Source organism: Furipterus horrens, unplaced genomic scaffold (assembly GCF_987537825.1).
Source record: "Furipterus horrens unplaced genomic scaffold, mFurHor1.1.pri manual_scaffold_2, whole genome shotgun sequence".
NCBI lineage: Eukaryota > Metazoa > Chordata > Mammalia > Chiroptera > Furipteridae > Furipterus > Furipterus horrens.
The window spans coordinates 187,180,452-187,207,764 of record NW_028327172.1 but is presented as its reverse complement, the minus strand read 5'-3'; the positions used below and the strand labels follow the sequence as shown (position 1 = coordinate 187,207,764).

At 41.3% G+C, this 27,313-nt stretch overlaps 1 protein-coding gene across 3 annotated transcripts in view; it reads left to right on the top strand.

Annotated features, from left to right (window-relative positions):
* Positions 1-3,537: 3,537 nt before the first annotated feature.
* The window catches only part of DCUN1D4 (defective in cullin neddylation 1 domain containing 4), a 73,438-nt gene continuing 49,662 nt past the window's right edge, over positions 3,538-27,313 (top strand). For all 3 annotated transcript variants that reach the window (XR_016509111.1, XM_090266897.1, XM_090266896.1), the window contains exons 1-3: positions 3,538-3,665; positions 25,902-25,972; positions 26,149-26,188. Coding sequence is in view for 2 of the 3 variants with exons in the window: in XM_090266897.1 (XP_090123023.1) it covers positions 3,641-3,665; positions 25,902-25,972; positions 26,149-26,188 (136 nt within the window). In the remaining variant the exon portion in view is untranslated. The remainder of the gene's footprint in view (positions 3,666-25,901; positions 25,973-26,148; positions 26,189-27,313) is intronic.

The window sequence follows — 27,313 nt, the reverse complement described above, 5'->3', positions numbered from 1 at the left end:
ATGTGTTGTCTATTTGTTATCATTAAGGCTTCCAGTCAACAGTAGGCTATTAGTCATTAATTTGGGGGGAGTCAAAAGTTATATGTGGATTTTTGATTGTGAGTGGGGTCAGCACCTCTCAATCCTGCATTGTTCAAGGGTCAACTATATTTACTTCCTCCTTGGTATATGTTCCTTTTCATTTCTTCAGATCTTACTGCGGCACATTTATCTGTTAGTCTGAGCAGGCCCAATGTTATTTCGATGTTGAGGATTATGCCATTCCTTATCCTATACACCCAGCCCTAACATCTGCAGGAAAACCATGCTATCATGGGGTTTGTAGAATTTGGGAAAAAGTTTTGAAATTTGATTACAAGCTCTACTGTTCTTTCTCTCACTAGATTTTTCCATTTCAAATTTAATCTAGGCATAAAGGATATTTAAAAATATATCTGATTAAAATTAATAGTGTACAAATAATAAAATAGAAAAATATAATTAAATTAGGTATCAGTTGATACAGGGTAACTTGCTGTGAAGTTACCTTAAAGGGGTAGCCAGGTGAAACAAAATGGCAGAGAGACTGCATCTCTAAATATCTCTACCAAAACAATATCTGTCCCAAGACAATTGTTATTTTTTTTCTCCAAGGATTTGCATATAAACACACAGAAACGTAACTCTATTATCTCAGTAAACATCCCCGAAGGGATGAAGTTATTTGGGAATGCTACCAATGAGGAAAAAAATTGAAATGTAAGATGAAAAAAATCCTTACTGAATTTCATTTAAAAAGGCAATATTCCATCTCTGAAGTGTAGAATTTGTAATAGATTGATGTAATAATTTTCAAATGGGAAGGGAGAGTAATTTACCCATCTTCGGAATTTGAAACTTTGATATTGGACAGTGTGGTGCAGGGGGAAATACCTGGTCTAGGAGTTAGGAAACGAGTTGAATCAATGCGTTGTTATTAACTAGCTGAGTGACTTGGACCTCAAGTCTCATATTTTTTAAATGAGGAAGCTGGATTTGATAATCTCTCCAAGGTTCTTTCAAGATCTAAAATTTCATATTACAGTCGACATTTAATTGACTTTAAGGAACAGATAACTAGTACCTACTATTTGAAAGCACTATACTAGGTACTAGTGACATAAAATTAAATATAACAAGTTTCTTATTCTCAAAGGTTTATAATCTTATGGATTAAAATGATGGCATAATATTTGCAAAATATTATGTAATTACTTAATTACCCCTGTTTCATTATTCATAAAACATTGGGTAGTCAGGTTTAGCAGACTAAGAATGAATTTTGCCTCTCAATCTTTAGGCTGTAGCTGACCCACTACAAAGACTGTGTAAACTACTCTTTAAGCCTCTTTTTTATTTGAAAACAATCATACTGACTCAACTTGAAGAAATAACAAAGGCTATACATTCTGTACATTTTTAGGGACATTCTGTGCCAGAAGAGGGCTGGGTGTTAGGGGCAAAGGAACTAGCAGGTCCCTCATGTAGCTTAATCGTTGTTACATACATTATTACCAAGTTTGCTGAAAATCAATCCATATAGCAAATGGCTACCTAGAACAAATTAATTGTGGACTTACTTAAATTTTAGAGGTGTCAAGAAGCAAGCCCATTTCTGTGCAAAATAACATCTGTGTCTCAGCCATTGAAGTATGATGCAGAGCAGTATAAGACCATATGAACATTACATATACAAAATATTATGAACTTGTGTAAATTATATATAATTTATTATTTCCTTGATGTAGAATAGGTTGAAAACATAAATGGGATAAAGAATGAAGGAGCAGCTTTTCTGCTAAGAGTTAAGACAGACATTCTTGTAATTAAATCTACCGTACAAGGATGTCCTATCTCAGAGTGCAGAGGTAACTAGTGTCTCTGTGGGGCCCAGCTGACACTCTGTCAGGTTAAAGGTCACCAATATGGATGATATTCTTGTCTTGAGAAGGAACCTGAAGTGGATAAATTCAATTCTGAGATTCTAGGACTAGATGAAGTAATTAAAAAATGTTTAAATGATAGAAATATCATAGATTATACTTTATAAATTGTAAGGATGTAATTTATTAATGAGACATTAGGGATTAAGTGGGTTGGAATATATTACAATGCCAGTGGTGTGGGACAGGGGAACTGGTTTGATTCTTTCAAATATCTTGTGTTTGGTATAACATTATGCCCTGATTTGAAACCTAAATTTCAGAACCATGAGACTCAGAAAAGCCTTGGCTGTAGAGACCTAAAACCCAAATGACTGATGTTGTTTCCAATTGTTTGTGGTGTCATCCATTCTCTGATTTGGGACCAGCGGAATATCGGTCTGGTGCCAGGGGGCAGGGCTGTGGGATTCAGGGAGGTGATGTAAGTGTGCTGTGGTTGGGATAAGAGGGAGCGATTTTCCATTAATACCTCAGTATTACTACAGTGATGTGATGAGGGTAATGAGTTAGTTTGAAAATATTGAAAAAACTGATCAGAACTCAGGAAAATGGTGCCAATTCTTGATTTCAACAACTCAGTGGTCAGAATTCACCTGAACTAATGTCGTCCTCTGCCAAGTTACAGCCAATTTTGCTTTCTGGACCTTCTCCCAGCGTCCATGACTTAGGTTGTCTCGGCTTAAACTAGTTGTCCTTTGAGGGCTGGTGACCTGCCCATGTGCCAGACTGAGCCCAAAGCTCAGAGTGTGGCTCTGCATTTCCTGTATGCAGTCTGAAGCTTGGAGGTGTGTGTATGATGGACAATGCCTGTAACATTAGAAGCCTTTAGAACAGCCCATTCGTGACGAAGGTGAAGAAATGTGTTAACTCTGGAAAAGAAGTGCATTTCGAAAATGGAGTGAGGATGCACTGTTGTACTAAAAAAAAAAGGGAATTTGCTCCTAACCAGGTTTGCTGGGAACGAAGACACTGCAATTTTTTATCCAGTTTCTGGCTGTAGCAAATGGCAAGAGAAATCCCAGTCCAAGTTCGGGGTGGGCTAGGTTCCTGCAAAGAACCACTGTGAGGCGTGCGAGACAAGTAGGAGACCAGCTGTGTTGCGCCAGGTTCGAGGGACGGACTCCTTCTCCTACTAGGTGCTGTGAGATACAAACTACCCCGATTGTGCCTCCCCTTCTAGGTTTTTCTGGGAACACTTCTTGTGCTTTGTTTCAGACGCCGACCCATCTTTCTTGGTTGGTCTGCAGCTCCACCAATCCCGCCCATGACAAGGCGGAGCTTCAGGGTCAAGGTGGACCAATTCCCCAACCTCGCCCCTACACGCGCTTTTGGACCCCTGGGGATGAGTGACAGAAGCTGGGTCCAACCTGATACTCCAGAGCGTGGTCTCCTCCAGGGGCGTTACAGGGATGAGGTATCAAGACCAATCGCATAGGACTTCAGGGGGCGGGGCCTCTTTGACTGCTCCAGGACTGCGCTCTGCACTCCTTTTGTCAAATGAGAGACGTGGAGGGGCGGTTCCTCAGACAAGGTTTAGCCAATGGAGGAGGCGAGGTGGGCGGGTCTGGAGTGTCTGGCGGCGGGTCCTCAGCTCCCAACCGAGGTGCGGCTAGCCGGTGGGGATACCGCGAGGCGAGCGCGGGATCCTGGGTGGCTAGCGGGGTGTGAGCTGTTCGAAAATGCACTCAGATGCTGCCACTGTCAGTGAGTAACTGAGAGAGAGAGAGCCGGTCGGGGCCAGGCGGCTGCCAACACTCTCCACTCGGGTCTCGCAGTCCGTGCGCCTGTGCCTCCCGTCCCGAAAGGCGCCAGGAGCCCCTGCCTAGGAGCCACCCCTTCCCCTCCTGGGGGTGGGCAGGCTGTGACGCCTTGGGCGGTGCGGGGTGGGGGCGGGTGTGGAGGGGAAGGGGCCGGCCTGCTAGGGGAGGGCGGAGGTGAGGGGGGTGGGGACTGGCTCTGTTTCAGTGTTGGGGGAAGGGGGGGGCGGGACATGCGATGAGGGGCCGGGACCAGAGTGTCTTGGGTGAATGGAGGTGGAAGTGGTGGCAGGCGCTAGCAGGCAGGGCAGCGGGGTGACATCGGAGGGGGAGAGGGAGTAAGCGGGGCACAGGGGTGAGGATTTTTCCTAGGGGCTGAGCGTTGCGGGTGGCTTGGTGTGAAAGGCGGGTGAGTACCAGGGGGAGCGCGGGGGCGGGGACAATGGGAAGAAGGGCTGGTTGGAGAAGGCGGGGGGGGGGGGGGGGGGGAACAATGGGGTGGGGGAATGGGGGTAGCGGCCGAACGGGGCAGGAGGGCGGTCAAGGAGATGAGGGCTGATGTAACGGGAAAGCGAGATGGTGGGAGGGATTGGGGTGTGATGGGATAGTTGGGGAGTCCAGCGGGCGGAGAGGCATTGGAAGGCTGATGGGATAACCAGGAGTGGTGAGAGGGGGTAGACGTTGGGGGTAATAGGATGGAGCAGGTGTTGGGAACATAGGGTAATTAGGAGTAAGAGAGGAAGGAGGGGGGTTGGGATACAAGATGGGGCCAGGGGTAAAGGAGGTGCGGTGTGGGTGAAGAGCTAGTTGGAGGAAAGAGAGGTTGGGAGGGGCCGGGGCAGGGGGTGGACTGTCAAGTCCAGATTCTGTGAGGGACTTTGGTGTGGGGGAGGAGTAAGGTGTTTGTGTTTGGGGAAGGTGTTTCCTCCTCCGCCCCATCAAGGCAGGGTCTCTGGAAGGGGGAGTCCTGAGCTTCGGTGTGCGGGAGAGGAGGGGGCGGGGTTGAGGTGGAGGGGGCGGGGGAGGTGCCCTGAGGTTGGCTCTGGCTGCGATTCCCCTGGAGCAGCGGGAAGCGAGGTCAGCGCTGGCGCGGGCTCGGGCTGCAGAACTGGGAGGCGGGGCAGGGGCACGGGTTGCGGCTTTTCCGCGGCTGGAGCTGGAGGTGTCGGGCCCTGGAGGCCGGGTGAGGGTTTTTGCGTAGGGGAGTTATCGGGGTCCTTGGCGGTCCCTGGATTTGGCAGTCTGTGACGCAGTTTTCTTATATTTGGTCGTCAGGTGTGGAGGCTGGTGCCTCGGGACCTGCTTCCTTGCAAGGGAGCGCGGGGTCAGAGGCCCCCGCGTAGGCCTTGGTGGGGTGCGACTTCTTCCCGGTATGTGGGGGTAGGGGGTGAAAGTGCTTTAGGGGTTTCCTTTAGGGTCTGGCTCCAGTTGCCGGGTGTGAAGGGGAAAGGCTGTCCTGATGAATTGTGGGACTTGTAGTTCTGGCCGCGGTTGGGTTGGGTGCACGTGGGTAACTGGGGAAACGAGTACCAGAATGCAGCGCGAGCCCCTCGGAGCCTTCTTTGCTAACTCGTGCTTTATTCCCAGCGGACCCCAGAGTGCTCTCGGGAGGCTCTACTGTCCTCTGGGAGTGGAAAAGGTTCACTAGACCTTCTCCCTTTGCCAGCAGGAGTGGGAGAGCCAAGCCAAAGGCAGTCCTTTCACACTTGGGTTCTTGATCCCGGACTTGGTTATTTCCCTCTGCATTTGGTGGTCGTATTTGTAGAATAGATGCTTAGCCTTGAACCATATAGCACATAGATTATGGGGAAGACATTCAAACTAAAGCGGCATTTAGGATGGTGTATTTATTGTGGTATCTGCTGTATGTAAACACTAGGTTAAAAGGCTCTGTCTTACATAAATGTGGGAATGCAGTGGAGACCAGTGTAACCCTTATGAAGATAATATAAATTACGTTTTTGTATTTCTTGGGGTGTCTGGAATGTCCATAGATGACGGGACTTGACGAAAAAAGATAATCTTGAGTAATGGAGGAGGCTTAAGAGAATTTAGGGTCCCATTCCTAAAAACAGATGAAAATCTGAAGATGAATAAAGGAAATATGTGTTTTCAAAGAAGCATGAGAAGCAAAGGAGACTAGAGGAAAATAAACTCAGTGGAAGACCTTTAGAAGTTTTAATGTTCTTTTTTCTTTTTGTTGTGAGCTATAATTCCTCCTATCTGCCTGTTTAATATTAAAGATCATCTCCTTAGTTTGTGGACTCCCCAAACATCACATCTTTTGCGGTTTTCCTTTACCATTAATATGCAATGATTAAAAACAATCTGTAATGTAGAGAGGGCCATAAGATTAGCTCAGAAATTACTTCATTTTTATGTGATGTTTTTGAAATTATTGGTGGCATAATCACTAGAAGAATATTTATTATAATGACCCTAATGATAAAAATGTTACCAAAAAGTCCTAAGATTTGGAAACCTTTTAGTGTGGTTACAAATATCCTGAACTTGCATACTTGATTCAATAATGGTTCTTTTCATAATGGCTGAAAAATTGGGCAATGTGCAGTGTTTTGGGGAAATAATTTTTATCTAATATTTTATGGTGAAATATCCAGGAAACTTCAAGATATGTAAATATGTGATATGGACTTAAAAAAAAATCCCCAGCTGAGGACATTTTTTCGTTACATTTAGAGAGAGAGAAAGTGGGGAGGAGAGAGAGGGAGAGAAACATCTATGCAAGAGAGAAACTTTGATGGGTTGCCTCTTGTTGCCAGGGATGGAACCTACAACTTAGGTGTGTGCTGTGACCAAGAATTGAACCTGTGACCTTTTTGTTTACAGGATGACGCTCCAGCCAACTGAGTCACACAGGTCAGGGCTGGACATGATTTTTAAATTGTACATTTAATCCTGGAATTTGCTCTCATAAAGGGTAATTAAAAGTCTATGAGGTTGAAAACAAGAATTTTGTAATTGCCTTCAAGATGGTGGTTAGTCATTTCTTTCCCTTTTTCTTTTTCTATTATGTTCCAAAGGGCACATGTCTTTTACATGTATACAAGCTATCCCCTTCCCTAGCCCTCCAGACCTTAGGTTTCTTTGCATTATCAGCTTACAGTTTAGGTTCCTTGATTTTTGGCCTTTGGGGAGGTCCTTTATTTTCTTGTGAACTGAGCTATGTATTTAAACAGACATTTCTTATACTTTACCCAGAATTTTTGGACTCTTTTTTTATTGGCAAGGATTTTTAGGTTACGTTGGGTATAACATTGCCAGAAAAGTCTCCCTAATTTTCTCCACCGTGGAGCACTTCTGTACAAGTACTGTTTCCTTCCTCTACTCCTGCCTCCAAGAAGTGCCCCTACTAACACATGACCACATTTTTTCAAATGTTATTTGTCATCTTTTGTTTTTATCTTTGGCTGCTCGCAGAAGCTTTTACTAACTTACTATTTTCTTCTGTACCATAGTACATGTTTGCATTATTCTCATCTCAATAATAATAATCTTGTTAACTCAACAGCTTAAAAATCAGTCAGTCAGAAACTGACTTTGTGATTAGCTCTGTTGTATCAGTTAGGATGCCTTTGGCAAGTATCAATACTCAATTAAAAATGGCTTAAATAATAGAGCTATTTATTATTTTTTTCCAGTAACAAAAAATCTAGAGGTAAGACCTCTTATCTATCTTGTCTAGTATCTAAGGCTGGTGCAGCATCCTAATGTTAACTTTTAAGAATCTATACTCTTTGCTTCCTTTTCTTCCTGTTCTTAGTATTTGGTTTATCAAAAGTCTTAGGTGCATTGTCTCATTTTTGCAAAGTAGTTGCTGCAGCATCAGACATCATGCCAATGTAAAGATAGGTAGGGAAGGAGTTTATTTACTTAACAATTTCCTCTTAACTGAGAGGAGTCTTTTCCAGAAGGTCACCTTGGAGACTTCTTCAGTTTAATTAGTTAGAATTAATCTCATACCACTGCTACTTGTTAGGGAGGTTGAAAAAGTGAGATGTGGCATTTTTCAGTTTCTGTCACGGGATGTGGCCTTTGCTAGGATGGAAGAAGGGTGAGGACAATGCTTTGCGTTGGCAGCCAACAGGTTATATCCCTGAACCAGCTACTTCGTCTGGCCTGGTATCAAACTTTTTACGTGTTTATTTATTTTCTGTCTCATTCTAAAATTAGAGGTGACCTATGAAATATAGATTAAAATCCTGCCAAGAGAAGGAAAGTGAACTATAGATTTACAGGCTGCACATAAATGCTTGCCATATATTAGAAATAGGCCATATATTTGGCTCTGAGCTTCCTGTTAGGCAAAACAAAGAGGAAAACAAGACCAACTAATCTTATTCATTTGGTTGATGAAACTACAATTCATTAAATAACCCAGGCTAGAAGCTTAGACATTTCTCATCCTCTTTTGCTGGTCAGTAGTAAAAGAGGGGTTGCATCTCTTCGCATTCTTGTCCTGTCCTGTATCTATTGCCATGGCCTTAAGCCTGATCCATCCTTTCTTACATTGTAATAACCAGTAATCCTTTCGCCTGGCTCAACCTCCTGTAACTTTATCTTTTCCATCAGCAGTTGAATCTTCTTGGTCCTTTTTGATGCTCCTAATCGGAAACCTTGAGGGTTCCCGGGAACTCTGAATCTGGGGTTGAACCAGCTTCTGTTATTTAAGCTCAGTTTCTTACACTTGAACTTCTGCCTCCTTGCCCTCTGCCCTCAGTGCTACTTCTGATGGAGCTTTTTCTTTATTTGCGTTTCTTATTCCCTTGCTCTAGTAAGATTCTCTCCTTCCATTGACTCTCCAAAGTACTGTTTACTTTTATTCTCAATTTTATCTTATATAACAATAGCTGCTTGTTTACTTTTTGTTCCTCTCCCTAATTAGATGATTATCTCCTTGAGCTCTGGCACTATGTCTTCCTTAGTCTTGCTTAAGGTCCTCATATACGTGTCGAATTGAACTTAACTGGTCAACTTTTGAATTATCTGGGTAATTTTAATTCTTTCTCTTGCTATCCAGCATGCTTCTAGTTGTCTTTCATTACCTTCAGATTTTTCTTCAGGGAGTGCAAACTTTCATTTGTCTGTTTTTTTGTTTGTTTGTTTTTTTGACAAAGTCAGCCATATACAAATGAATTTAAATATTTCTTTAAAAATACATGCATATATCAGTTTTGAAGAATGTCTATGGCATGGAGAAATTCTCAAAGAGAGAATAAAATGCTAATGATGTACTGAGGAGCCAGGAGTCTGCATGGGGAAGTGCATGTGTTCATTTGAGATCTGGTGGGTAGGGGTCGTGTGGGAAAGGCTGAGGCAGGGCTTCACAGGTCTGGCATTACGGCTTGGAGTGGTCCTGCTTTTACCCCCTTTTGTGTTTTATGACCAACTGTAGTGCTAAGGTTTTATTTCTGAATATTAACAATACATTGAGATTGATGAAGGGCTTTCTTTACACAGAAAGTAAACGTTCTTATTTGGAAGTGTATTTTCTGAGAATCTGACGTTAATGCTGATATCTTTTTATAATTGGTCAGCTTGAATTAGTGTTAATAGCTTTTCATAGCTTGTTCTTTTTTCTTCTGAGATTCAGGTTAGAAGTACCTCCTGAGAATTAGTCTTTTAAGCAGAACATACATTTAAAAATATTTGTACCTATAAAAGAGGTTATAATTTGTGGCTTATGTTTTAAGTAGAAGAAGGTATCAAAATACTCCATTTTAAATAGAATCCTGTGTTTTAGCAATTATAGCATGACTTTCAGTTCTAAGGGTATTTTTCATATCATTTTCAGTATTCAATCAGACAAACTATCTGCTACTTCAGATTTGAATTGTTATTTTAATTAGAAAATGTTGTTAATGAGTTGTTTCAGTCTAGGGAGCTAGGCTTGTAATCTTTGAAACTAATTAATATACTGGATCTTCCTCTGCTTGGGCAGGCAGTACTAGTACTACTCAGACACACCCACCTCCATGTGGCTCTGAAGCTGGATGTGGGTGATGGGGAAGAAGGGAGTGCCTGCAGGCCGTTTGGAGAGGAGGGACAGTGGTGGCAGCTGAGTATTTCTGGAGTCTTTGGAGGCTGGTCCTGGCTGTGTGGATGGTGCACTCTGCTGTGTGCTCTTAGGCGTAGTTTTGGTTGTATAGCTGATGCCCTTGGTTTTCTGGATTTCCTAGAGAGTCTGTGAAGTGTCTTAATAGCCTTTGAAAAACAAATCACTCTTCTGTTTAAATTAGCTAATTGATTTCTGATGCTCACAGCTAAGACTTCTGACAAATTCAACATCCAGACCTGTTGTGGTCAATTCCTGGTGGAGGCCTTTGTGGAGAAGAGCAGTGATCTGCCTGGTTGCACTGTTAAGAGTCCAGGAATCCTGACTCCAGGTGACTTAGAGGACTGAAGGAGCACACAGGCGGTGTCACTCGTGGGGGCTGCCTTTGCTGGTGCTTGTCAGGCAGGATGCAGCGCCACACATCAGCCACCCCACTGGATCTCACCATATGGAATTCTTTCTGGCTGTCTTTCCCTAATCACCTTTTGCCCGCCCCCTACCCCCCAAAATTAACGGATGTTTTGTTCAGGAGCTAATGTGTAACTTCTTGTGCATCTTGAATCTTTTTGGATCTGACTTGGGAATATTATCTGTGGAAATAATATTTGTAGCTCTTTTTGGTAGGATGTTTGTTTAACTGGAATTCACATCTGATAGTCCTAATTGCTTTTTAGTCAACTTTGTTGGGTATAATTTACATGCTGTAAAAGTGGACATATTTTGAGTATACAGTTTGATAAATTTGAATGAGTATCTATACTGGTGTAACCCCTATAGAACATTTTCATTACCCCCCAGAAGTTCCCTGTGCGCCCTTGTAGTCAGTGCTTCTCTACTTCCCACTACAGTTTTTAACTTTTAATATATATCATCTTAGTCCTTTATGTTAGTTGATAATTTGTTATTTTGCTGCTTGTGGGGATATTGTAGTATAAAGTGTTGTGATAAATCTTTCTTTTTTTTACCGAAACTATTAAATCCAAAGAAAAATGATTACTGTTGTATAAATTATAAATCTGTTAATTAATACTTTACCACATGAAACTATCTAGAGTTAGATGATGACTTGTTCTCTTGAAAGGTTTTCTGGTGGATGGGTTTTCTTGTTTCTCCGTGGCCTAGAGACATACAGTGCTAGAAGTTGCTTGATGGATGTGATGTCTTTTAATTGTTATCTAGGTCAGGTTGGGAGGCAAGAAAGCATAGTAGTTAAATGTGGGTCTTAAGAGTCATACTGTCTGGGTTCAAATCCTTGCCTTTGCCATCTGTTAGCTGTGTGAACATGGGTTAAATTACAGTAGTCCCTCTCTATGTTGTGGTTCACTTATCGTGACCTCACTATATCATGGGATTTTTAAATATATTATATTTAATTATTTATCGCAGATTTTTTGCTATATCACAGGATTTTGTGGTACTGTAGGTTTAAGAGTGTAGAATATGTTTAAGAACATAAGTAGTGTTTGTAAAAGTGTGGAAAACATTAACAAGAGAGTGGGAAAGGTTAATAAGGGACTGGTAACAGTTTATAAGTGTGTGGGGTTTATAAAGCCTTAAAATATATATAAATACTAAAATAAATGTAAGGTTCCTACTTCACGGATTTTCACCTATCATGGGTGGGTCTAGAACGTAATACCCGCGATAAATGAGGGAATACTGTACTCAACTACTCTGTATGTGCTTCAGAGTCCTCGTGTATAAGAAGTACCTACTGCAGGGTATGGTGTTGGTCAGTCAACAAGTGTTCATTGAGCACTTACTACATACCAGGCCCTGTTCTTCATCTTTGATGAAGTTTTCATTCCGCTGTAGGGGAGGAGGCAAATAATAAACAGGTAAATCATGTAGTATGTCAGATGGTGATAAGTTCTGTAGAGAAAAAGAAAGCAGGGACAGGGAAGAGCACAGGCACCGCTATAACTGAGTGGGGAGGGGAGAGACAGTGGAGAATGTAATTTCAATAGCATGGTCAGGGAAGGCCTCACCAGGCAGGTTTTCAGTGGAGACCTGATGGAGGTGAGGGGGGGCATTCGTGTTCTGCCTGTTGAGGCTCTGGGAGGGGTGGGGAGCAGGCCTTTATGGAAGGAACTGTGAAGAGGCTCCTGTGCTCAGGGTGGATGGGGTTGGGCTGAGGGGAAAGAAGGAGGAAAGATAAAAAATGATCTCAAGGATTCAAGGAGATAAAACCCAAAATGCTTAGAGAACTGCTTGCTACTTTCCTGTTTTTGTTGCTAAAGATCCTTGGGCAATGACAGTCTTCCCCTTAGGCTTTGAAAGGACAGCCCGGAGAGGAAAAGTTTTAAGAACCACCAAGTGGGTGAGACATTTCCTCACTCAGCCATTCCCCAAACATTGGAGGTTTTTCTTGTTGCCAGGCACTGCTGTAACAAACATGACTGGGCCGGTGCCCTGTACTTAAGGAGCTTCCTTCCAGGAGGTTAAGTGGCGGAGGCAGAGAAGTAATGGACAGCTGAAGTATGGGGTTCCGGCTGCTGGGTTAGACGGGTGCCTGGGGTGCACTGCGGACAAATACGGAGTCATCAAAATTAGACTTCAGGGAAGGGTTAGCAGCTGTCACGGGGGGTTAGCTTTTGAAGTTTTATTATAGGAAGAAAAGGGTCTGTATGCACCTGGGGGGTGAGGTGGGAGGGTGAGAGTCCCCAGGGCTGTGGCTGCAGAATGGGAGTTTGGGGGGCCAGATGACGGGCAGAGGAGCTGGAGGGGTGGGCTGGAGCTGCGTGGGGGAGGGCTGCAAAGGGGCGCCAGGAAGTGAAAGAGGGAAAGAGGGAAGTCAGAAGGCGGGTGCGGGGAGAGGGGAGGAACAAAGGGGGCTGGGGGCTGGTGAGTATTCTTTGCAGCAACCCTCTGAAGTAGGTTGTGTACTATTATTATCCCCATTTTACAGATGAGAAGCTGAGGTGCAGGAAGGTTAATGAACCTCAGGTCAACTCTTCACAGCTTGTAAATGGTGCATTGAGATTCTGGATGCCCCACCACTGCCAATGAAGTGACACTCAACATTTTATTTGTGCTTTTTCATATAATCCTGTGGTGACCCTGCAGATACTGTGTATTAGAATTGCATATTTTGTCACTGGCCTCTGAAAGATGACAGCAGAGCCACTTGATATGATTATCTCCCTTTTGGTTTTGGCTCTTTTCTTCTTGGAATGTGTCCCAACAGGATCAGGGTCTAGGACGAATTCCTTCTTTCCCTCTCCTCTTCTCATTTCTGTCATCTTACTTGCCATGACGTGAGGTATTTAAAAATGGATGCTATTTTTGGCAAAAATATTTCCATTCTTTTTCTTAACTCACTTTTAGTCTTCTTAGATTTTATTTTAGACGCATGTATTAAATACTTTTTAAACACACACTTTTTATATTATTTTTAAAAATACAGGAGATATTTAACAACATTTCAGAAAAGCCAGAAAATGTAAAACTTAACCTTTTAGTAGAGCTGTGATATAGTTTTTCTGTAATATCTTTGAAATATTTCTTCTTTTTTATAGTTGAGGGTGAATTTAAATCATTTTCCCTTTAAGGTCTCTTTCCACAAATGGAATTCCCAAAATTAGGCCACAGACCACTTGTTTTCATTAAACAGGAAGCTGAGAAGGATGGCTGTATATTCACGTCCAGGCAACTGGCTGTTGAAGTCAGAGTTTTAAAGACCCCATCCCTTCTGCCCTGTTTTTACTTAGTGATATTCTAGGTTCGGTCTGTTTTAGGCTCTTTCACATTCTGATAATAATAGGGATTAAAATAATGAACCTGTATTAGTGCTTAGTAATAGACCATCACTGTGCTAAATGCCTTGTGAAGAGGGTCCTGTTTTTTCAGCTGTACAGATGAGGAAACAGACACAGTGAGGCTGGGTTGGGGGCAGGGCCCCTCAGCTAGACCGCCCAGAGCTGGGACTCTAACCCGGGGCTTTCTGATGCCAAAGCTGCACTCTTTAACCTAAATCTGGGTTCTTGTAACATTAGGGAGGTTAAAGTATGATTTCTTTTTACTCTGAACTATGAAGTGGGTCTGTGTTCTTCAGTGGGAGAGTGGGGTGAAGGGAGTGAATCTAGGGCCCTTTGTACCTTGTCACATTTGGAGTGCAGCCAGACCGGGTGTCCTGAAGTGGCCGACTCCTTTGAGATGGCTCCCACAGGCACAGGCTATGAGGTGGAAGATGGGAAGCAGATGGTTTCTCCTCCCAGCCTCGTTTATGGGCCCTGCGAGAGTTAGGAAAAAGCCGGCATCGCTGTGCTTGGATGGCTTTAACTTTGGATCTTGTATTCAGGGAAAACGCTGAGTCACCTACGGTAACCTGCTTCCCGCCCCTTACTGATTTTCCCCCTTCTGTGCTACCTTTTTGGCTTTGTGCCTTGTACATAGCAGATATTTATTGATAAGAATGACGTGAACACTTTCATCACTGCTACTTTGTTTGTGTTCATTTTTGCCTGGCATTCAGCTTTGTAATCTTTTCCCTGGGTCTTGACCTTTTTTTTTCTCTCCACATTCTGTGAATGAGTTGGATTCCTGTGTGTTTTCTGCTGTGGTTGTTCCAGGAATGGACTGGCTGCCAGCAGTTTGGGGATTGAGTCGAGGGTGGGGACAGAACTCTGCTCTCTGGTTGCACATTAGAATCACCAGGACGGCTTGAGGAACGATCAGTGCCGCCCACCCCCACCCCCACTTTTATTTTGTTGATCTGGATTGGGGCCCTGTCACTGGCACTTTTTTCAAGCTCCCGGGATAATTCTGATGTGCAGTCACTGGATTAGTTTTAAGTAGCTTAGTTAGTAAGCTGCGCCTCGTTTGAACTGTGGGGGAGAGGGCTCAAAATTTCAGCCGCTCTTCCTGGGCCCTGCACGGGGCGGGTGGCGTAGACCATACCTGTTTACCGTGTGCCAGGCACTGTTCTAGCCGCATTGCCGCAGCAGCTCATTGCATCCTGGCAGAATCCTTACTGAGGATGGCACTGTTATTACCCATTTTATAGATAAAGAGATTCCTACTTCTGGCATCGAAGGGCATATGGAATGAAGCTGACCCACAAACCTAGCTTTTGGATTTTCCTAGTTTTGCAATATAGAAAACATTTCAAAAATTTGTGTTTTAATAATTTAGCCTGATTTATGAATATGTTTGATACTACAAATGAGATGCATACCTATGCCATCTCATATACCCAAATGACTTATTTGGTGTGCAAAGGTGTAAATTGGTATTGTGGATCATTTAGAATACTACCTTTGATAGTGTCAGAAAACCCCCTCAAAACCCTATACTTCACTTCAGAGTAGATTTTATATTCTAAGTCATTTTGAGGTAGAACTTATTGTTAATGTTCTTTTTTACTTAAAATTGCGTTTCGTACTCTTTAAAATTTTTATTGATTGAGAAGGAGAAATATCAGCTTGTTGTTTCTCTCACTTATGCATTCATTGGTTGATTCTTGTCTGTGTTCTGACTGGAGATCAAACCCACAACCTTGGCATATCTGAGCAACGCTATAACCAACTGAGCTTCTTGGCCAGGGCCTGTACTTTTCTTTCTTTTTTTTAAAATCTCCACCTGAGGATATGTTTATTGACTTTAGAGGGAGAGGAAGGTGGGGGTGGGGGTGAGGGGGGGGGCAGAGAGAAACATTGATATGATAGAGAAATGGTGATGGTTGCCTCTGATATGCGCCCTGACCAGGGATCAACCCTTTGGTGCACGGGAGGACACTCCAACTAACTGAGCCGCCTGGTCAAGGCATGCACCTTTTCTTAAAAATCACATGTTTGAGTTCATATGTAGATCTGCACTGAATTGTAATCTGACCTGCTTTTTATTCTTGGGCTTCTAGGATACTAAGCAAATCTACTATCAGCATTTTAAACATGCTCTAGTCTTGCCATCATAAAACCCAAATCAATACTCCCTCAATCCCATGTGCACTTCTGTTCTTTTCACAGTAAAACTTCTGGAACAGAATTTTTATGTCTGACATAGACTCCTCACCTCTTGCTGGATCCTTAGCCTACTTCATTCTGGCTTCGAAATATTCACCAAGGTCACAGAATACCCTCCACATTGTTAGATCCAGTGACTACATGCTTTTATGGCATTCATTCCCCTGTTTATTGATACCTGTCATGTCCTAGGCTTTTGCTCTTCTCTGTATTGGGACACAGTGGAAAAAGGAAATCCCATCCTCATGGAGCTTTTGCTCTAGGGAGAGTGACAAAGGTTAAGCATGTCGTCGTCGGCAGCCGTCCGTCTCGAGAGACGATGGCGTAGCTTCCTGAGAGTCTATCTGCACCGCCGAGAATGGCTGTGCAGTCCGATTCGGGAGTGACAATCTCTGCCGCACTTGGTACAGGTGAAGGCAGATGGCTGTTGTTGCTGCTGCTGACGCTGCTTCCGCCTCGATCTTTTCTGGGCCGCCTCCTCGTTGCGCACAGCCTCTGCCCGTGACGTACCTTGCCTGACCGCGAGCCTCCAGGCTAGGCGGTCGTCTGCATGTAAATATATATAAAATGTAATGTCAAGGTCACAAAGACCTCATATTGTATGATTCATTGATGTAAAATGTCCAGAATAGGCAGATCTATAGAGACAGAAAGTAGGTTCATGGTGGCTTAGGGCTTAAGGAGTGAAGGGAAAAACGGGGAGTGACTGCTAATGGGATGATAAGTTTTAAAGTTAGATTGTGGTGATCGTTGCACAGCTCTGTGAATACACTAAAAACCATTGATTTGTGCACTTTAAATGGGTGAATTGTTTGCTTTGTGAACTATATGTCAATAAAACTTAAAAATATCAAAATGGTGAGTGCAATGTAATAATCTAAATCTGGTAGGGGATGGAGGTGCTGCTTTGGTAGGGAACTCAAGGGCAGATCTCTGACAGGGTGACATTTGCACTGGTATTTCTCAACAGAAGTCACCAGTTAGGTCTTTTGAACTTCAGAGGTTATGTAGGCATATTAATTGTAAAGGCCCTGAGGTAGGAATTCACTTGAGTATTCATGGAAGAATGTGGCTGGAATGGAATGAGCAGGGATGGTGGAAAGTGATGACTTAGCTCAGATAACTTAGGTCACGTAGGGCTTTGTAAGAACTGGTTGAAGACTAGATTTCTTTTCATTAATGCTGCAGTAACGAACCCAAAATCTTCAATTGAAATCAAAGGGTTTTTGCAGGTTGGTGGGGTCTTCACTTGACATCGTTAATATTCTCATCCTCTGTTCATCTAAAACCCATAGGAAAGAAGACTACTGTTTTCTAGGAGGAAGGAGACTAGGCAAACCTAAACAATGGCTCTCAACTACACTGTACCCTTGGCTTTAACAACAAAATTGCTTTCTTTTTTTGTATCACTAAGTAAAATGGACATTTCAGGAGAATGGGCCGTGTCACCGATGGCCTAGAGAACCCCTAAGCTTTCCAGTCACAGACACCTAGCCCTGCTCCGCTAGATCGTGTTTTTGTTCTGTCCCCAGAACACTTAGGATGAGTACTGACTTTGATGACGTTTAGTCTACGGCCATACCGCCCTGAGTGCGCCCAATATCGCCTGCTAAACTTTAATTTTGTGCAAGTCTGTTTCACCTTTTTGGCAATAACAACATGATCACTGTTCTGTTGTTATCCCAGTGTCCCGTGGCTCCCTCACTCCAGTAGAAGCCTTTACTGATTTAGTTCATCATTTTCATTGTCATCAAAAATCAACTACTAAATACATACCTGTGCATAGTGCTGCATTAAAAACTGTTAAACCTAAGAGCATTGCTCACTGATTGGCCAGCTGGGGGTTAGCTAATAATAGAATATTGGGTTGCTAAAAAAGTTTGTTCGTTTTTTAAGTAAAAATAAAAGATACATTTTTCATTTTCACCAATAACTTTATTGAACAATGTATTCACTGTTTTGTTCTATACTACCTTCTGCCATCTTCCAGGCAACTTCATAATTCTATCTTCCCCAAACTTTTATCTTTTTGAGCAAGGTACTGTTTCAGGTGCCTTTTGCAATCTTTCAGGGAATTGAAATTTTTTCCATTAAGAGAGTTTCATAAAGACCAAAATAAATGGAAATCCGAAGGTGCAATGTCTAGTGAATACAGCAGATGAATTAGAACTTTCCACCCAAGATTTAACAGTTTTGGCCTGCCCATCAAAGGAACATGCAGCCTTGCATTATCCTGATGGAAGATAATGCATTTTCCGTTGTCTAATTCCAGACACTTTTTGTCCAGTGCTGTGTTCAGTTGGTCTCTTGGGAGCAGGACTGGTTGGAATTAATCATTTGGTTTTCCGAAAGGAGCTCATAATAGAGGACTCCCTTCCAACCCCACCATATACACCACATCACGTTCTTTGGATGGAGACTGGCCTTTGGTGTGGTTGGTGGTGGTTCATTTCACTTGCCCCACAATCTCTTCCCTTTCGCATTATTGTAAAGTAGCTGCTTTTCATTGCCCATCACCATTTGTCTTAAAAACAGAACATGTTCATTGTGTTTAAGTAGAGAATCTCATGCTGTAGTGCGGTCAAGAACATTTTTTTTGCTTATGTAGAAACCAAACATCAAAGCGATTAACATAACCAAGCTGGTGCAAATTATTTCAGCACTAGATTTAGATATTTTGAGTATGTCGGCTATCTCCTGTGTGGTATAACATTGATCGTTCTCAATTAATGTCTCAATTTTGTTGCTGTCGACTTCAACTGGTCAACCTGACCGTAGAGCATTGTCCAGCAAGAAATCTCCAGCACAAAACTTTGTACACCACTTTTGGCATGTTTGATCAGTCATAGAACCTTCTCCATACACTGCACAAATCAGTTTTTTGCTTTTCAATTGCATTTTTACCTTTCTTGAAATAATAAAGCATAATATGCTGAAAATGTTGAGTATTTTCTTCCATCTTCAATATTAAAATGGTACACAAAAATTCACCAATTAAGTTTTTTAAAATGCATGCTGATATGATAGCTGTCACAATACAATCTAACAAAATTATTTCAAATGGAGTTAAAGACAATTGTGCTACTAGAGCCATCTTACAAGAAAAAGAACCGAAAGAACTTTTTGTCTAACCCAATACTATTATGACTTACTTTAGTGGCCAGAGAAGGAAGTGTACTTGGAATAGAAGTAACGTTGGTGTTACTGGTGGTATCTTTTCTGCACAACTTTTCTCTTAAAAAAAAAAGTAGGTTGTTTTAGATTTAGCCAGTTGTAGTAACTTAAACAAATTTACCCTAAGTTTATGTGCTTGATTTTTAACAACTTTAGGTGGAAAATGCTGTTGCTTTTTTCCTTTTATGGAGCATGAAAACAGTTCAGTGTTTTCTCTGACTAGAAGTAAGCTAGCATGGAGGAATGGGCTTTGGATTGAGAGCTAGAAGATGTGATTTACTCCCAGCTTGACTGTGGCTTAGCTGTCTGACCTACTTGAGCTAATAAAATGAGGAGAAGTGGACAAAAGAACATGCAACACAGCTCCTCTCTCATCTCCTGAAGGCGGTCTCAGTGGTTTTCCCTTCCGACACAATGACATTTTATATAGGAGTTAGTTCTAAAGTCTGTATGTAAGGTGACAGTCACCCCATATTTGAAATATCTCTGGAAATACTTTCAGAAGGTGCCCCTTCGGAGATTGTCTCGGATAAATGCAGCACAGCCAGTTCTTTCCTCCGGCATTGGAGCAGAGCACCAGCTGAAGCAGCTGGCTTCTGTTTAGGGACCATGTTTTATGAAAAATACATCTTTAAATACTGGACTCATACAGTGTTGTGAGATGCACAAAATGTGATTGGCACAGGGAAACTGGCTACGGGATTCATATTGCCTGTCTTTCCCTCTCTCCTTTTTTTTAGGGGGTGGGGGTCAGGTGAATAAAGTTGAATTTGTGTGAGTTAAATGAGGATATTCTGTAGTCCCTCTGCACTCTGGAATTTTCCTCTCCATTTTTACTGCCAGTAATTTAGGGCCCTAATTATTTCCCACCTTAGTCACTTCCAGTGGCCTTCATGGAAGGCCATTCTAAATGCAGGCCACCTGTCATCTATACTACACATTGTCCATAGAATGATCTTCCTAAAAACTCCTGATTTAAACAACTTGCGTGGCAGACTCAGAGCTGTGCTTCTCAAACTTGTGCACCAGCCTTTTGCTATGGCAGAGGTTCAGTGAGTTAGGTACCCCCAGGGTCCTGGGAGCCTAGCTCAGTGTGGTGACATTTCTTCAAAGTCTTGGGCTATAATCCTGTCTTTGTTTTCACGTAAAACTCTTGTATATGAAGTACCATTGAAGAGAATTGATGCTACTTGAATGTGCCATGTTTATCTGTTAACATTTGCTTATCCTCTGGTGGCCCAGATGGAAATATTTAGGAGATTAAACTCTGAAGCAGAATTCAGTTTCTGTTTTTGTTTTTTTTCTTACTGAACTTCACTTTCCTTTTGAGTCTCCCCTATTATCATGCCGTTTCTCACATTGGAAGATCCAATGGTGTGGATGCACTGAAATGCCCTGAGCACACTGAATTTAAGTCTTGGTGTCTTTATGTCTACATTCGTTTATTCATTGAGTATTCATTGAGCACCTAGTATGTGCCAAGTATTCTATGTAGTAGGGATACAGCAGTCCTTCATGAAGCATACATTCTAATGGGAGAAGAAGATGACAAATATATGACATAATATCAGGTGGTACGAATGCCATAAAGAGAAGTAAAGCATGGTAAGGTGATAAAGAGTGGAGAAGGAGTCCTGTTGGATGTGACAGGGTTTTGTAAGAAGGTGATATTTAAATGGCAGCCAGATGCAGTATGAGAGCAAATCAATAATATTAGGGGGAATAGAGCTCAAGGCAAAAAGAAGAGCACGTGCAAAGTTCCTGTGGTAGGAGCGTGCTTGGAGTGTACACAGAACAGCGGGAAGCTCACTGACTGAGAAAAGTGAGTGAGGGGAAGATGAATAGGACATGAGATTGGATAGATGAGTAGAGGCCTAAAGTGCAGAGCCCTGAGTCCTTGAATATGGCTTGAATACCTTCCCCTTCCATCTGTAACTTTTGGGTGAAGTTGGAATTAATTTTAATCACATGCTAGCTATTTACTTCTGTATTTACTGAATAATTACCTCTTCCCCATTGATTTCAAATGCAATTTTATCATATATATTGATCATATGTATTTCTACATACATATGTGCATACATGTTTGTATACATGTTACCAAGTCTGACATTAGTTTGTTTTCTTGCACACATACCATACCATTATAGTTACTATATAGTACTCCCCTGTTATTTGTGGGAGATATGTGGATGACCCTCCGTGGAAGCCTTACACTGCAGATAGAACTGAGCCCTATATATACTTTGTTTTTTTTCCTGTACATTCATACCTTTTCACTTAAAGGAAGCACTTTATAGCTTCTCTTTGGCATACCCGAATTGCTAGCATCACTACACTTGTGCTTTGGGGCCTTTATTAGGTAAAATAAGGATTACTTAAGTACGAGCACTATAATACCATGGTGGTTGGATCTGATAACAAGATGGTGGCAATTATGTGGCTAACACGTTGTACTAATACAGTGTGGACACACTAGACAAAGACATGGTTTACATCCTGGCAGGCGTGAGATTTCATTACGCCACTCAGTGACTCAGTGTGGCACACAATTTAAAACTTACCAATTGTTTATTTCTGGAATTTTCCATTTAATACTTACAGACCGTGGTTGACTTTGGTCAGCTGAAACCACAGAAAGCAAAACCATAGATAAGGAGGACTACTGTACCTTTATATCAGGCACTGGCAAACTACAGCCCATTGGCCAAATCTGGCTCACCACCTATTCTTTTATAAATAAAGTTTTATTGGAACACAGCCACAATCATGTTACTGTATTGTTTATGGTTGCTTCTGAGCTACAGTGGCAAAGTAGTTGCAACTGAGATCATATAGTCCACAAAGCCTTAAATATTTATGATCTGATGCTCTACAGAGAGTTTACCAACCTCTGCTTTACGCTATGTATTGATATTTGATAGGGCAAATTCTTCCTCCTCCTTTTTCAATAATTACTTGGCAAATCTACCATGTTTCTTCTTTCAGATGAACTTTGGAACCAATCTGCAAGCTTGTCTGTCTCCCTCTCTTTCTCTTATCTCTTTCTTGAGGTGGGGAACTGGGAGGCATACATAATAGGAATTTGATTGCATTTAATTTGTGGTTTAGTTTAGAGTCATGATTGCTTTACAATACTGGGTCTTTACATTTCATCTATATTTATGTATTTCCATAAACTTTCATTGTTTCTTCATTTGGATGTTGCATATTTAAGTTTATTCCTACATGTATCATTGCTTTTTGTTGCTGTTGTAATTGAGATAACCTCCCAGTTGAATTTCACAAGTGATTATGATATAAAGGAAAGGTTTCGATTTTTTTGCATTCAAATTGTTTCTGACCCTCTTACAGAGGTAAACTCCTGTTAGGAGTGTTAATTTTTTAATTTGATTTTTTTTCTTTTGCTTGATGATCATTGTCTGAATGTACACATAATTGTTTCATTCTAAATATTTATATCTCTGTCCATATTGTGAGACTTTATATCTAGGGTAGTGTCAGGGAATAGACTTTGACCTCTCAGTGGCAAGCATTTTTTTCTTGTATATTATGTAGGTCACAGCAAAAGGTAATTACAAGAAAAAAAAAAAAAAAAAAAAAACACCCCCAAAACAAAATACTGACAGACTTTTTGCCCAGTCAGCCTTTGTTGGTAGTTTTAAAAATACCCAGAAGATAATTTAAGCAAGCCATTTATCAGGCAGGCTGTGCCGTTTTAGAGTCATTTGTTGCTTTTAATACAGAATATAGAGTCTGCATGTCGCACAGGAGAGTCAAACCCTGTCACTCCTTTACTGTGGAGAGTTGGAATAAAGTTGACTTAACCTAGTATTTATCCTTTGGAACTGAAACATGAGCCGGAGATTTTTCTGAATCAGTTAGTGCTTTCCTAAGTATATTCTCTGTAAAGCATTTGATCTTTACCCTTAACATCTATTCCTTAAGCATGTGAAATCTGCTTTAGATTTTAAGGCCTCTTACTTGCCCTGAGCACTGAATAGATTAACCATAAATTTAATGTGTTAACCTTTGTGAATTTATCTTTTTTGCCATTTTGGTCGTTTTTTCCTTGAATTTGTGTCTACTCCTTAGTTGCTTCTTACCTTGGTGAAACTAAAGAAAATTTATGTTGTTGGTTCCTTTTCATTTTACGTGTGTGTGTGTGTGTGTGTGTGTGTGTGTGAAGTGATGATGAGGTGGTGAAGGTAGTAGACCTCGGATTTGGAAATGGAGAATTGCTGACATATATTATGTGATTTTGCCATGAACCTCGTTACTCCTTTTGCCTGTAAAGTGAAATTTCTCATACAGAACCTGGTCTTAAGTGCCCCTGTATATTTTTTCCACTGTGTGGAGATTATCTTTGACAGTCATTAAGAACATCACAGAGTATGAAGACAGCAATGCCAGCATAGGCTGTGGAGATGTACCTGGCCATGTGCCTCCCTCACAGAGGGAGGGAGCACCAGATTTGGGGTTTCTGAGTTGGGGCTTGACTGGACCTATGGAAATTAGAGACTATTTTAGATAGCTGTGTGGTGTGGAAAATGGTATAAGCGAATATAGTGATAATTGCTATCTGTTAGTGAGCACTACTATGGTTCTGGCATTGTAATGGCTGTCTGTCATATCGAGGCATAGTAATCTCATTTTAAAGATAAAGACATTGAAATTTAGGTTAAATAACTGGTAGACCTGAGATTCAAACCAGCTGTCAGACTCCAGAGAGGTAGTAAAGCACAATGTTATTTGGGCAGGAAGGGAGAGAGAGAGAGAGAGAGAATGTATTTGTGTGAGTGTGTAGAAGGATTTAGCAGTTTAACTTGGTTGGATTCTCTTATGTGGATTAACATCACGGTGGTGAAAAAAGTACAGCATGGAGGGCCTGGAAGCTACATTGCTTAATGGTCTTCGGCAAGTCTCTTCTCTGTTTCCTCATGTGAGGCGTGAGGCCTCTTTTAAAAAAAAGAATTGAGATCTGTAACTTTTCTGATATTTTTTTTTCTTTTGGTGGAGGTGGTGGTGGTTCTTTAGGAAGGCCCAAGAGTTTAACTCAAGATTTACTATCAAGATGATAATGGAATGTATCATTTGTCATCCTGTTTTAAAATTGAGAGTACAAAAAGGGGGGTTATGGCTCCATAATAGATGCAGGAGGGGGCAGTGTATGGCTTAGCTCCCCATTGCCTCTTGCAGGTCAGGAGAGCGCTGTTGCATCTAGCTTTAGAGATCTGTATCCATGTTTATGAAATATAAACATAAGTAAGTATTTAAGCACACATACATATACATACACTTACACACCCCTAATACTTTAAAACTTCTCTGTGCTGTGCACTAATTAAGATGGAAAAAGTTCTCTGCCACATTATGTCACCATTTGTCTTAAGTATGGCTCAGCTATTTAGATGCCAAAAAATTAACACTTGTCTATATTTGAGGCGTATATAGAGCCGGAGGCCCCGTTCTGGTTGTCTCTCAGCCAAAAAGTTTCATTCTTTGGACCATCTCATTGGCTGTGACTATGGTGTCAGGTGTTTGGCTGCTGCCAGGTAGGCCAGAGCAACACATGTGTACGTGTACATGTGTGGCCTGCTGCTCCTGACAATGGAGTGTGAATGTCGGGGCTCTGCAGCCTGCTGGCCCCTCTGCCCTGTAGGCCAGCCAAGAACTGGATTCCTTCCATGGTTTAGAAAAGAAAGTAAAGCTTTCTAAATGCTGGCAGGGAAATCAGCTTGCTTTCCAGATTCAAAGCAGCCTCCCAGAGAGCCCAGTTCCCCTGCACAGACAACTGGTATTGCAGTCTTCTCTTTGGATTTGCTCTTGGCATCTGATACATGTCCCAAATATTTGCGTGAAAGAGGTTTTTTTTTTTTTTTTTTTAATGAGAATGGCATAACCTGGAGTGTTGCAATATCTTTCCAAGGTTACTTTCAGGACTAACCTTTTCTAACCGTATGATAGTAAATAAAAGCAACTAGTGTAAATCTTTATAATTTTTTGAAAATACATCTGTTGATGCTTGTTCAGATATGAAATTATTGACTTTTAACTCACTTTTACATAGTCTAATATGTATGCAAGCATACTTTATAAAATCATTTGAAATTAGAAGTTCAGAAGCCTAACAGTTTAAATGAAAGTTGTATGTTGTATAGGATTCTAAGATGGAGCAACTTATTTCTTATTGTATATATGATTTAGTGTGTAATTCTGCAACTATTGGAGGTGATTCAATAGTTGATACGTTCTTTGATTTGGACATGTTTCTCTAAGAGTGTGATTTCTGCTTCTGTGTTTCTGGTTCTGTGGCTCATTTAAATATTGCCGTCCAGGTAACCATGGCCTCCGTCCCAGGGCTTGGCCAGCCAGACTCAGAGCTTGCAGGATAATTCTTTGATTTGACTATGTTTGACTAATGGGAGGGGGGGGGAGCTTTTGCTCTCTCTGTTGTATTAGAGCCAACAAAATAAATACATTGTCAGAACTGCGGAATGGTTGAGATGCTTTTCTATTATTTTCTTGTTGGGAGCTTGATATTTTACTAGTAATTCTGGGGAGGATGTAAGGAAAGAGAAAGTGAATGCGTTTCATTTGAGATCTGTCTTCTGTTTGTGTTAACTTCTTTAATTTGCTAACATTATTGATATTTTTCTATTAAATTCATATTTATTGCTGGTAGGATTTTTATCACTACTGAAGTAATTTGTTTTACCTTACAGTTCATATGAAAATTTCATGAACTTTTAACATTTGGTTGGGAATTTAACTTTGTCAGACTATTTCTAGGACATAGGTCTATAGTTGCATGTTGTACTTTATTTAATAAGTATCAAGTTAATGGAGATATTATTCAGTTGTGTCAAAATACTTGTTTACCATCACTCCTGAGCTTTCTTTTTTTTTTATAGTCTTTGCAGTATGGGAAATAAATGACACTGAATTTCCCCCTTTTTCTTTTTTAAAGATTTTCAGCTGAATTCTCATCTCTCAACACTGGCAAATATTCATAAGATCTACCACACCCTTAATAAGCTAGTAAGTCAATCTTTTAAAGACAAAACTATCAACTGTTTATATAGTTGTTTTAAATATAGTTGATAAAAATCAGGTTACAGATGTTAAGATATCAGCTGTTTAATAAAATACTGAATTTTAAAACTTTTCTGTGACCGTATGTGATTTCTTGGTAATAATGAACATATTTCTTGCAGAATCTAACGGAAGACGTTGGCCAAGACGATCACCAAACAGGTATCTATAAAAGCTAACACTACTCCATTTTAAATAAACTTCCTAATACAAAGTTAAGAAGGATAAATACTAGCTGAGAATGCCCAACATTGAAATATATTCTATTAACAAGTTGTGACTTGGTTGAGGATGTCTTTCCAAGTGGATGAGGCAGCCCTGTTACAGTCCCTTCCAACCAGGATGTCTGTCCTGGGCACAGGCTATGGCAGATACTTCCGTCCCTTTAAAGGGGCTGGGAATTCTCCTCAGTGGTTTCAAGATGTCATTTCTCTCCTGAAGTATTATAGTTTATACTAAAAAGTTGCAGTAATGCAGTTTGAAAGGTGTTTCGTAAATGTTGATGAACTGAGATGAAAAGTGATTTGATAGGCAGGTATGGGGGTGTGTGTGTGTTCTGTAGGTCCTGAGGATTTATGAATGGGAAAATTGAAACTTTATTGTAAATGATTCTCTAGCCCTGTGGTTCTCAAACTTTAGTTAGCATTATAATCACTTGGGGGCGGGCCTGTTAAAACAGCTAGCTGGGCTCCCCCCCAGCGCTTCTGATCCTGTAAGTTCAGGGTGGAACCTCCGAGTTTGCGTGTGTAACAGGCTCCCAGATGGTGCTGATGCAGCTGGTGTGGAGACTACACTTTGAGGACCACTTCCCAGATAATCATAAAATTTAGAAACTTGCATTTCATCTACAGTTACTAAAACCTCCAGCACAAATTAAAATATATTTTAAAAAAATTTGAAGGTTACCACAATAATATATGAATGCGTGCTTGTTGGAGAATTTTGAATAGCATAAAAGTAAATTTAGGAGTAAAAAGTGACGGTCCTCTCCTTCATGTTTCCCAGTCCAACCTTCCCCAGTTTAATGTTTGTTTTTCAGACATTTTTACGCATGCATATATTTTTAAAGTATATTTTATTGATTATACTATTATAGTTGTCCCAGTTTATCCCCCTTTGCCCCCTTCAACCCAGTACCCCCTACTCCTTTCATCAGTACCCCCCCCCTTAGTTTATGTCCATCGTCATGCATGTAATTTCTTTGGCTACTCCATTTCCTATATTATTCTTAACAGCCCCCTGTCTATTTTGTACCAACCGATTATGCTTCTTAGTCCCTGCACCTTT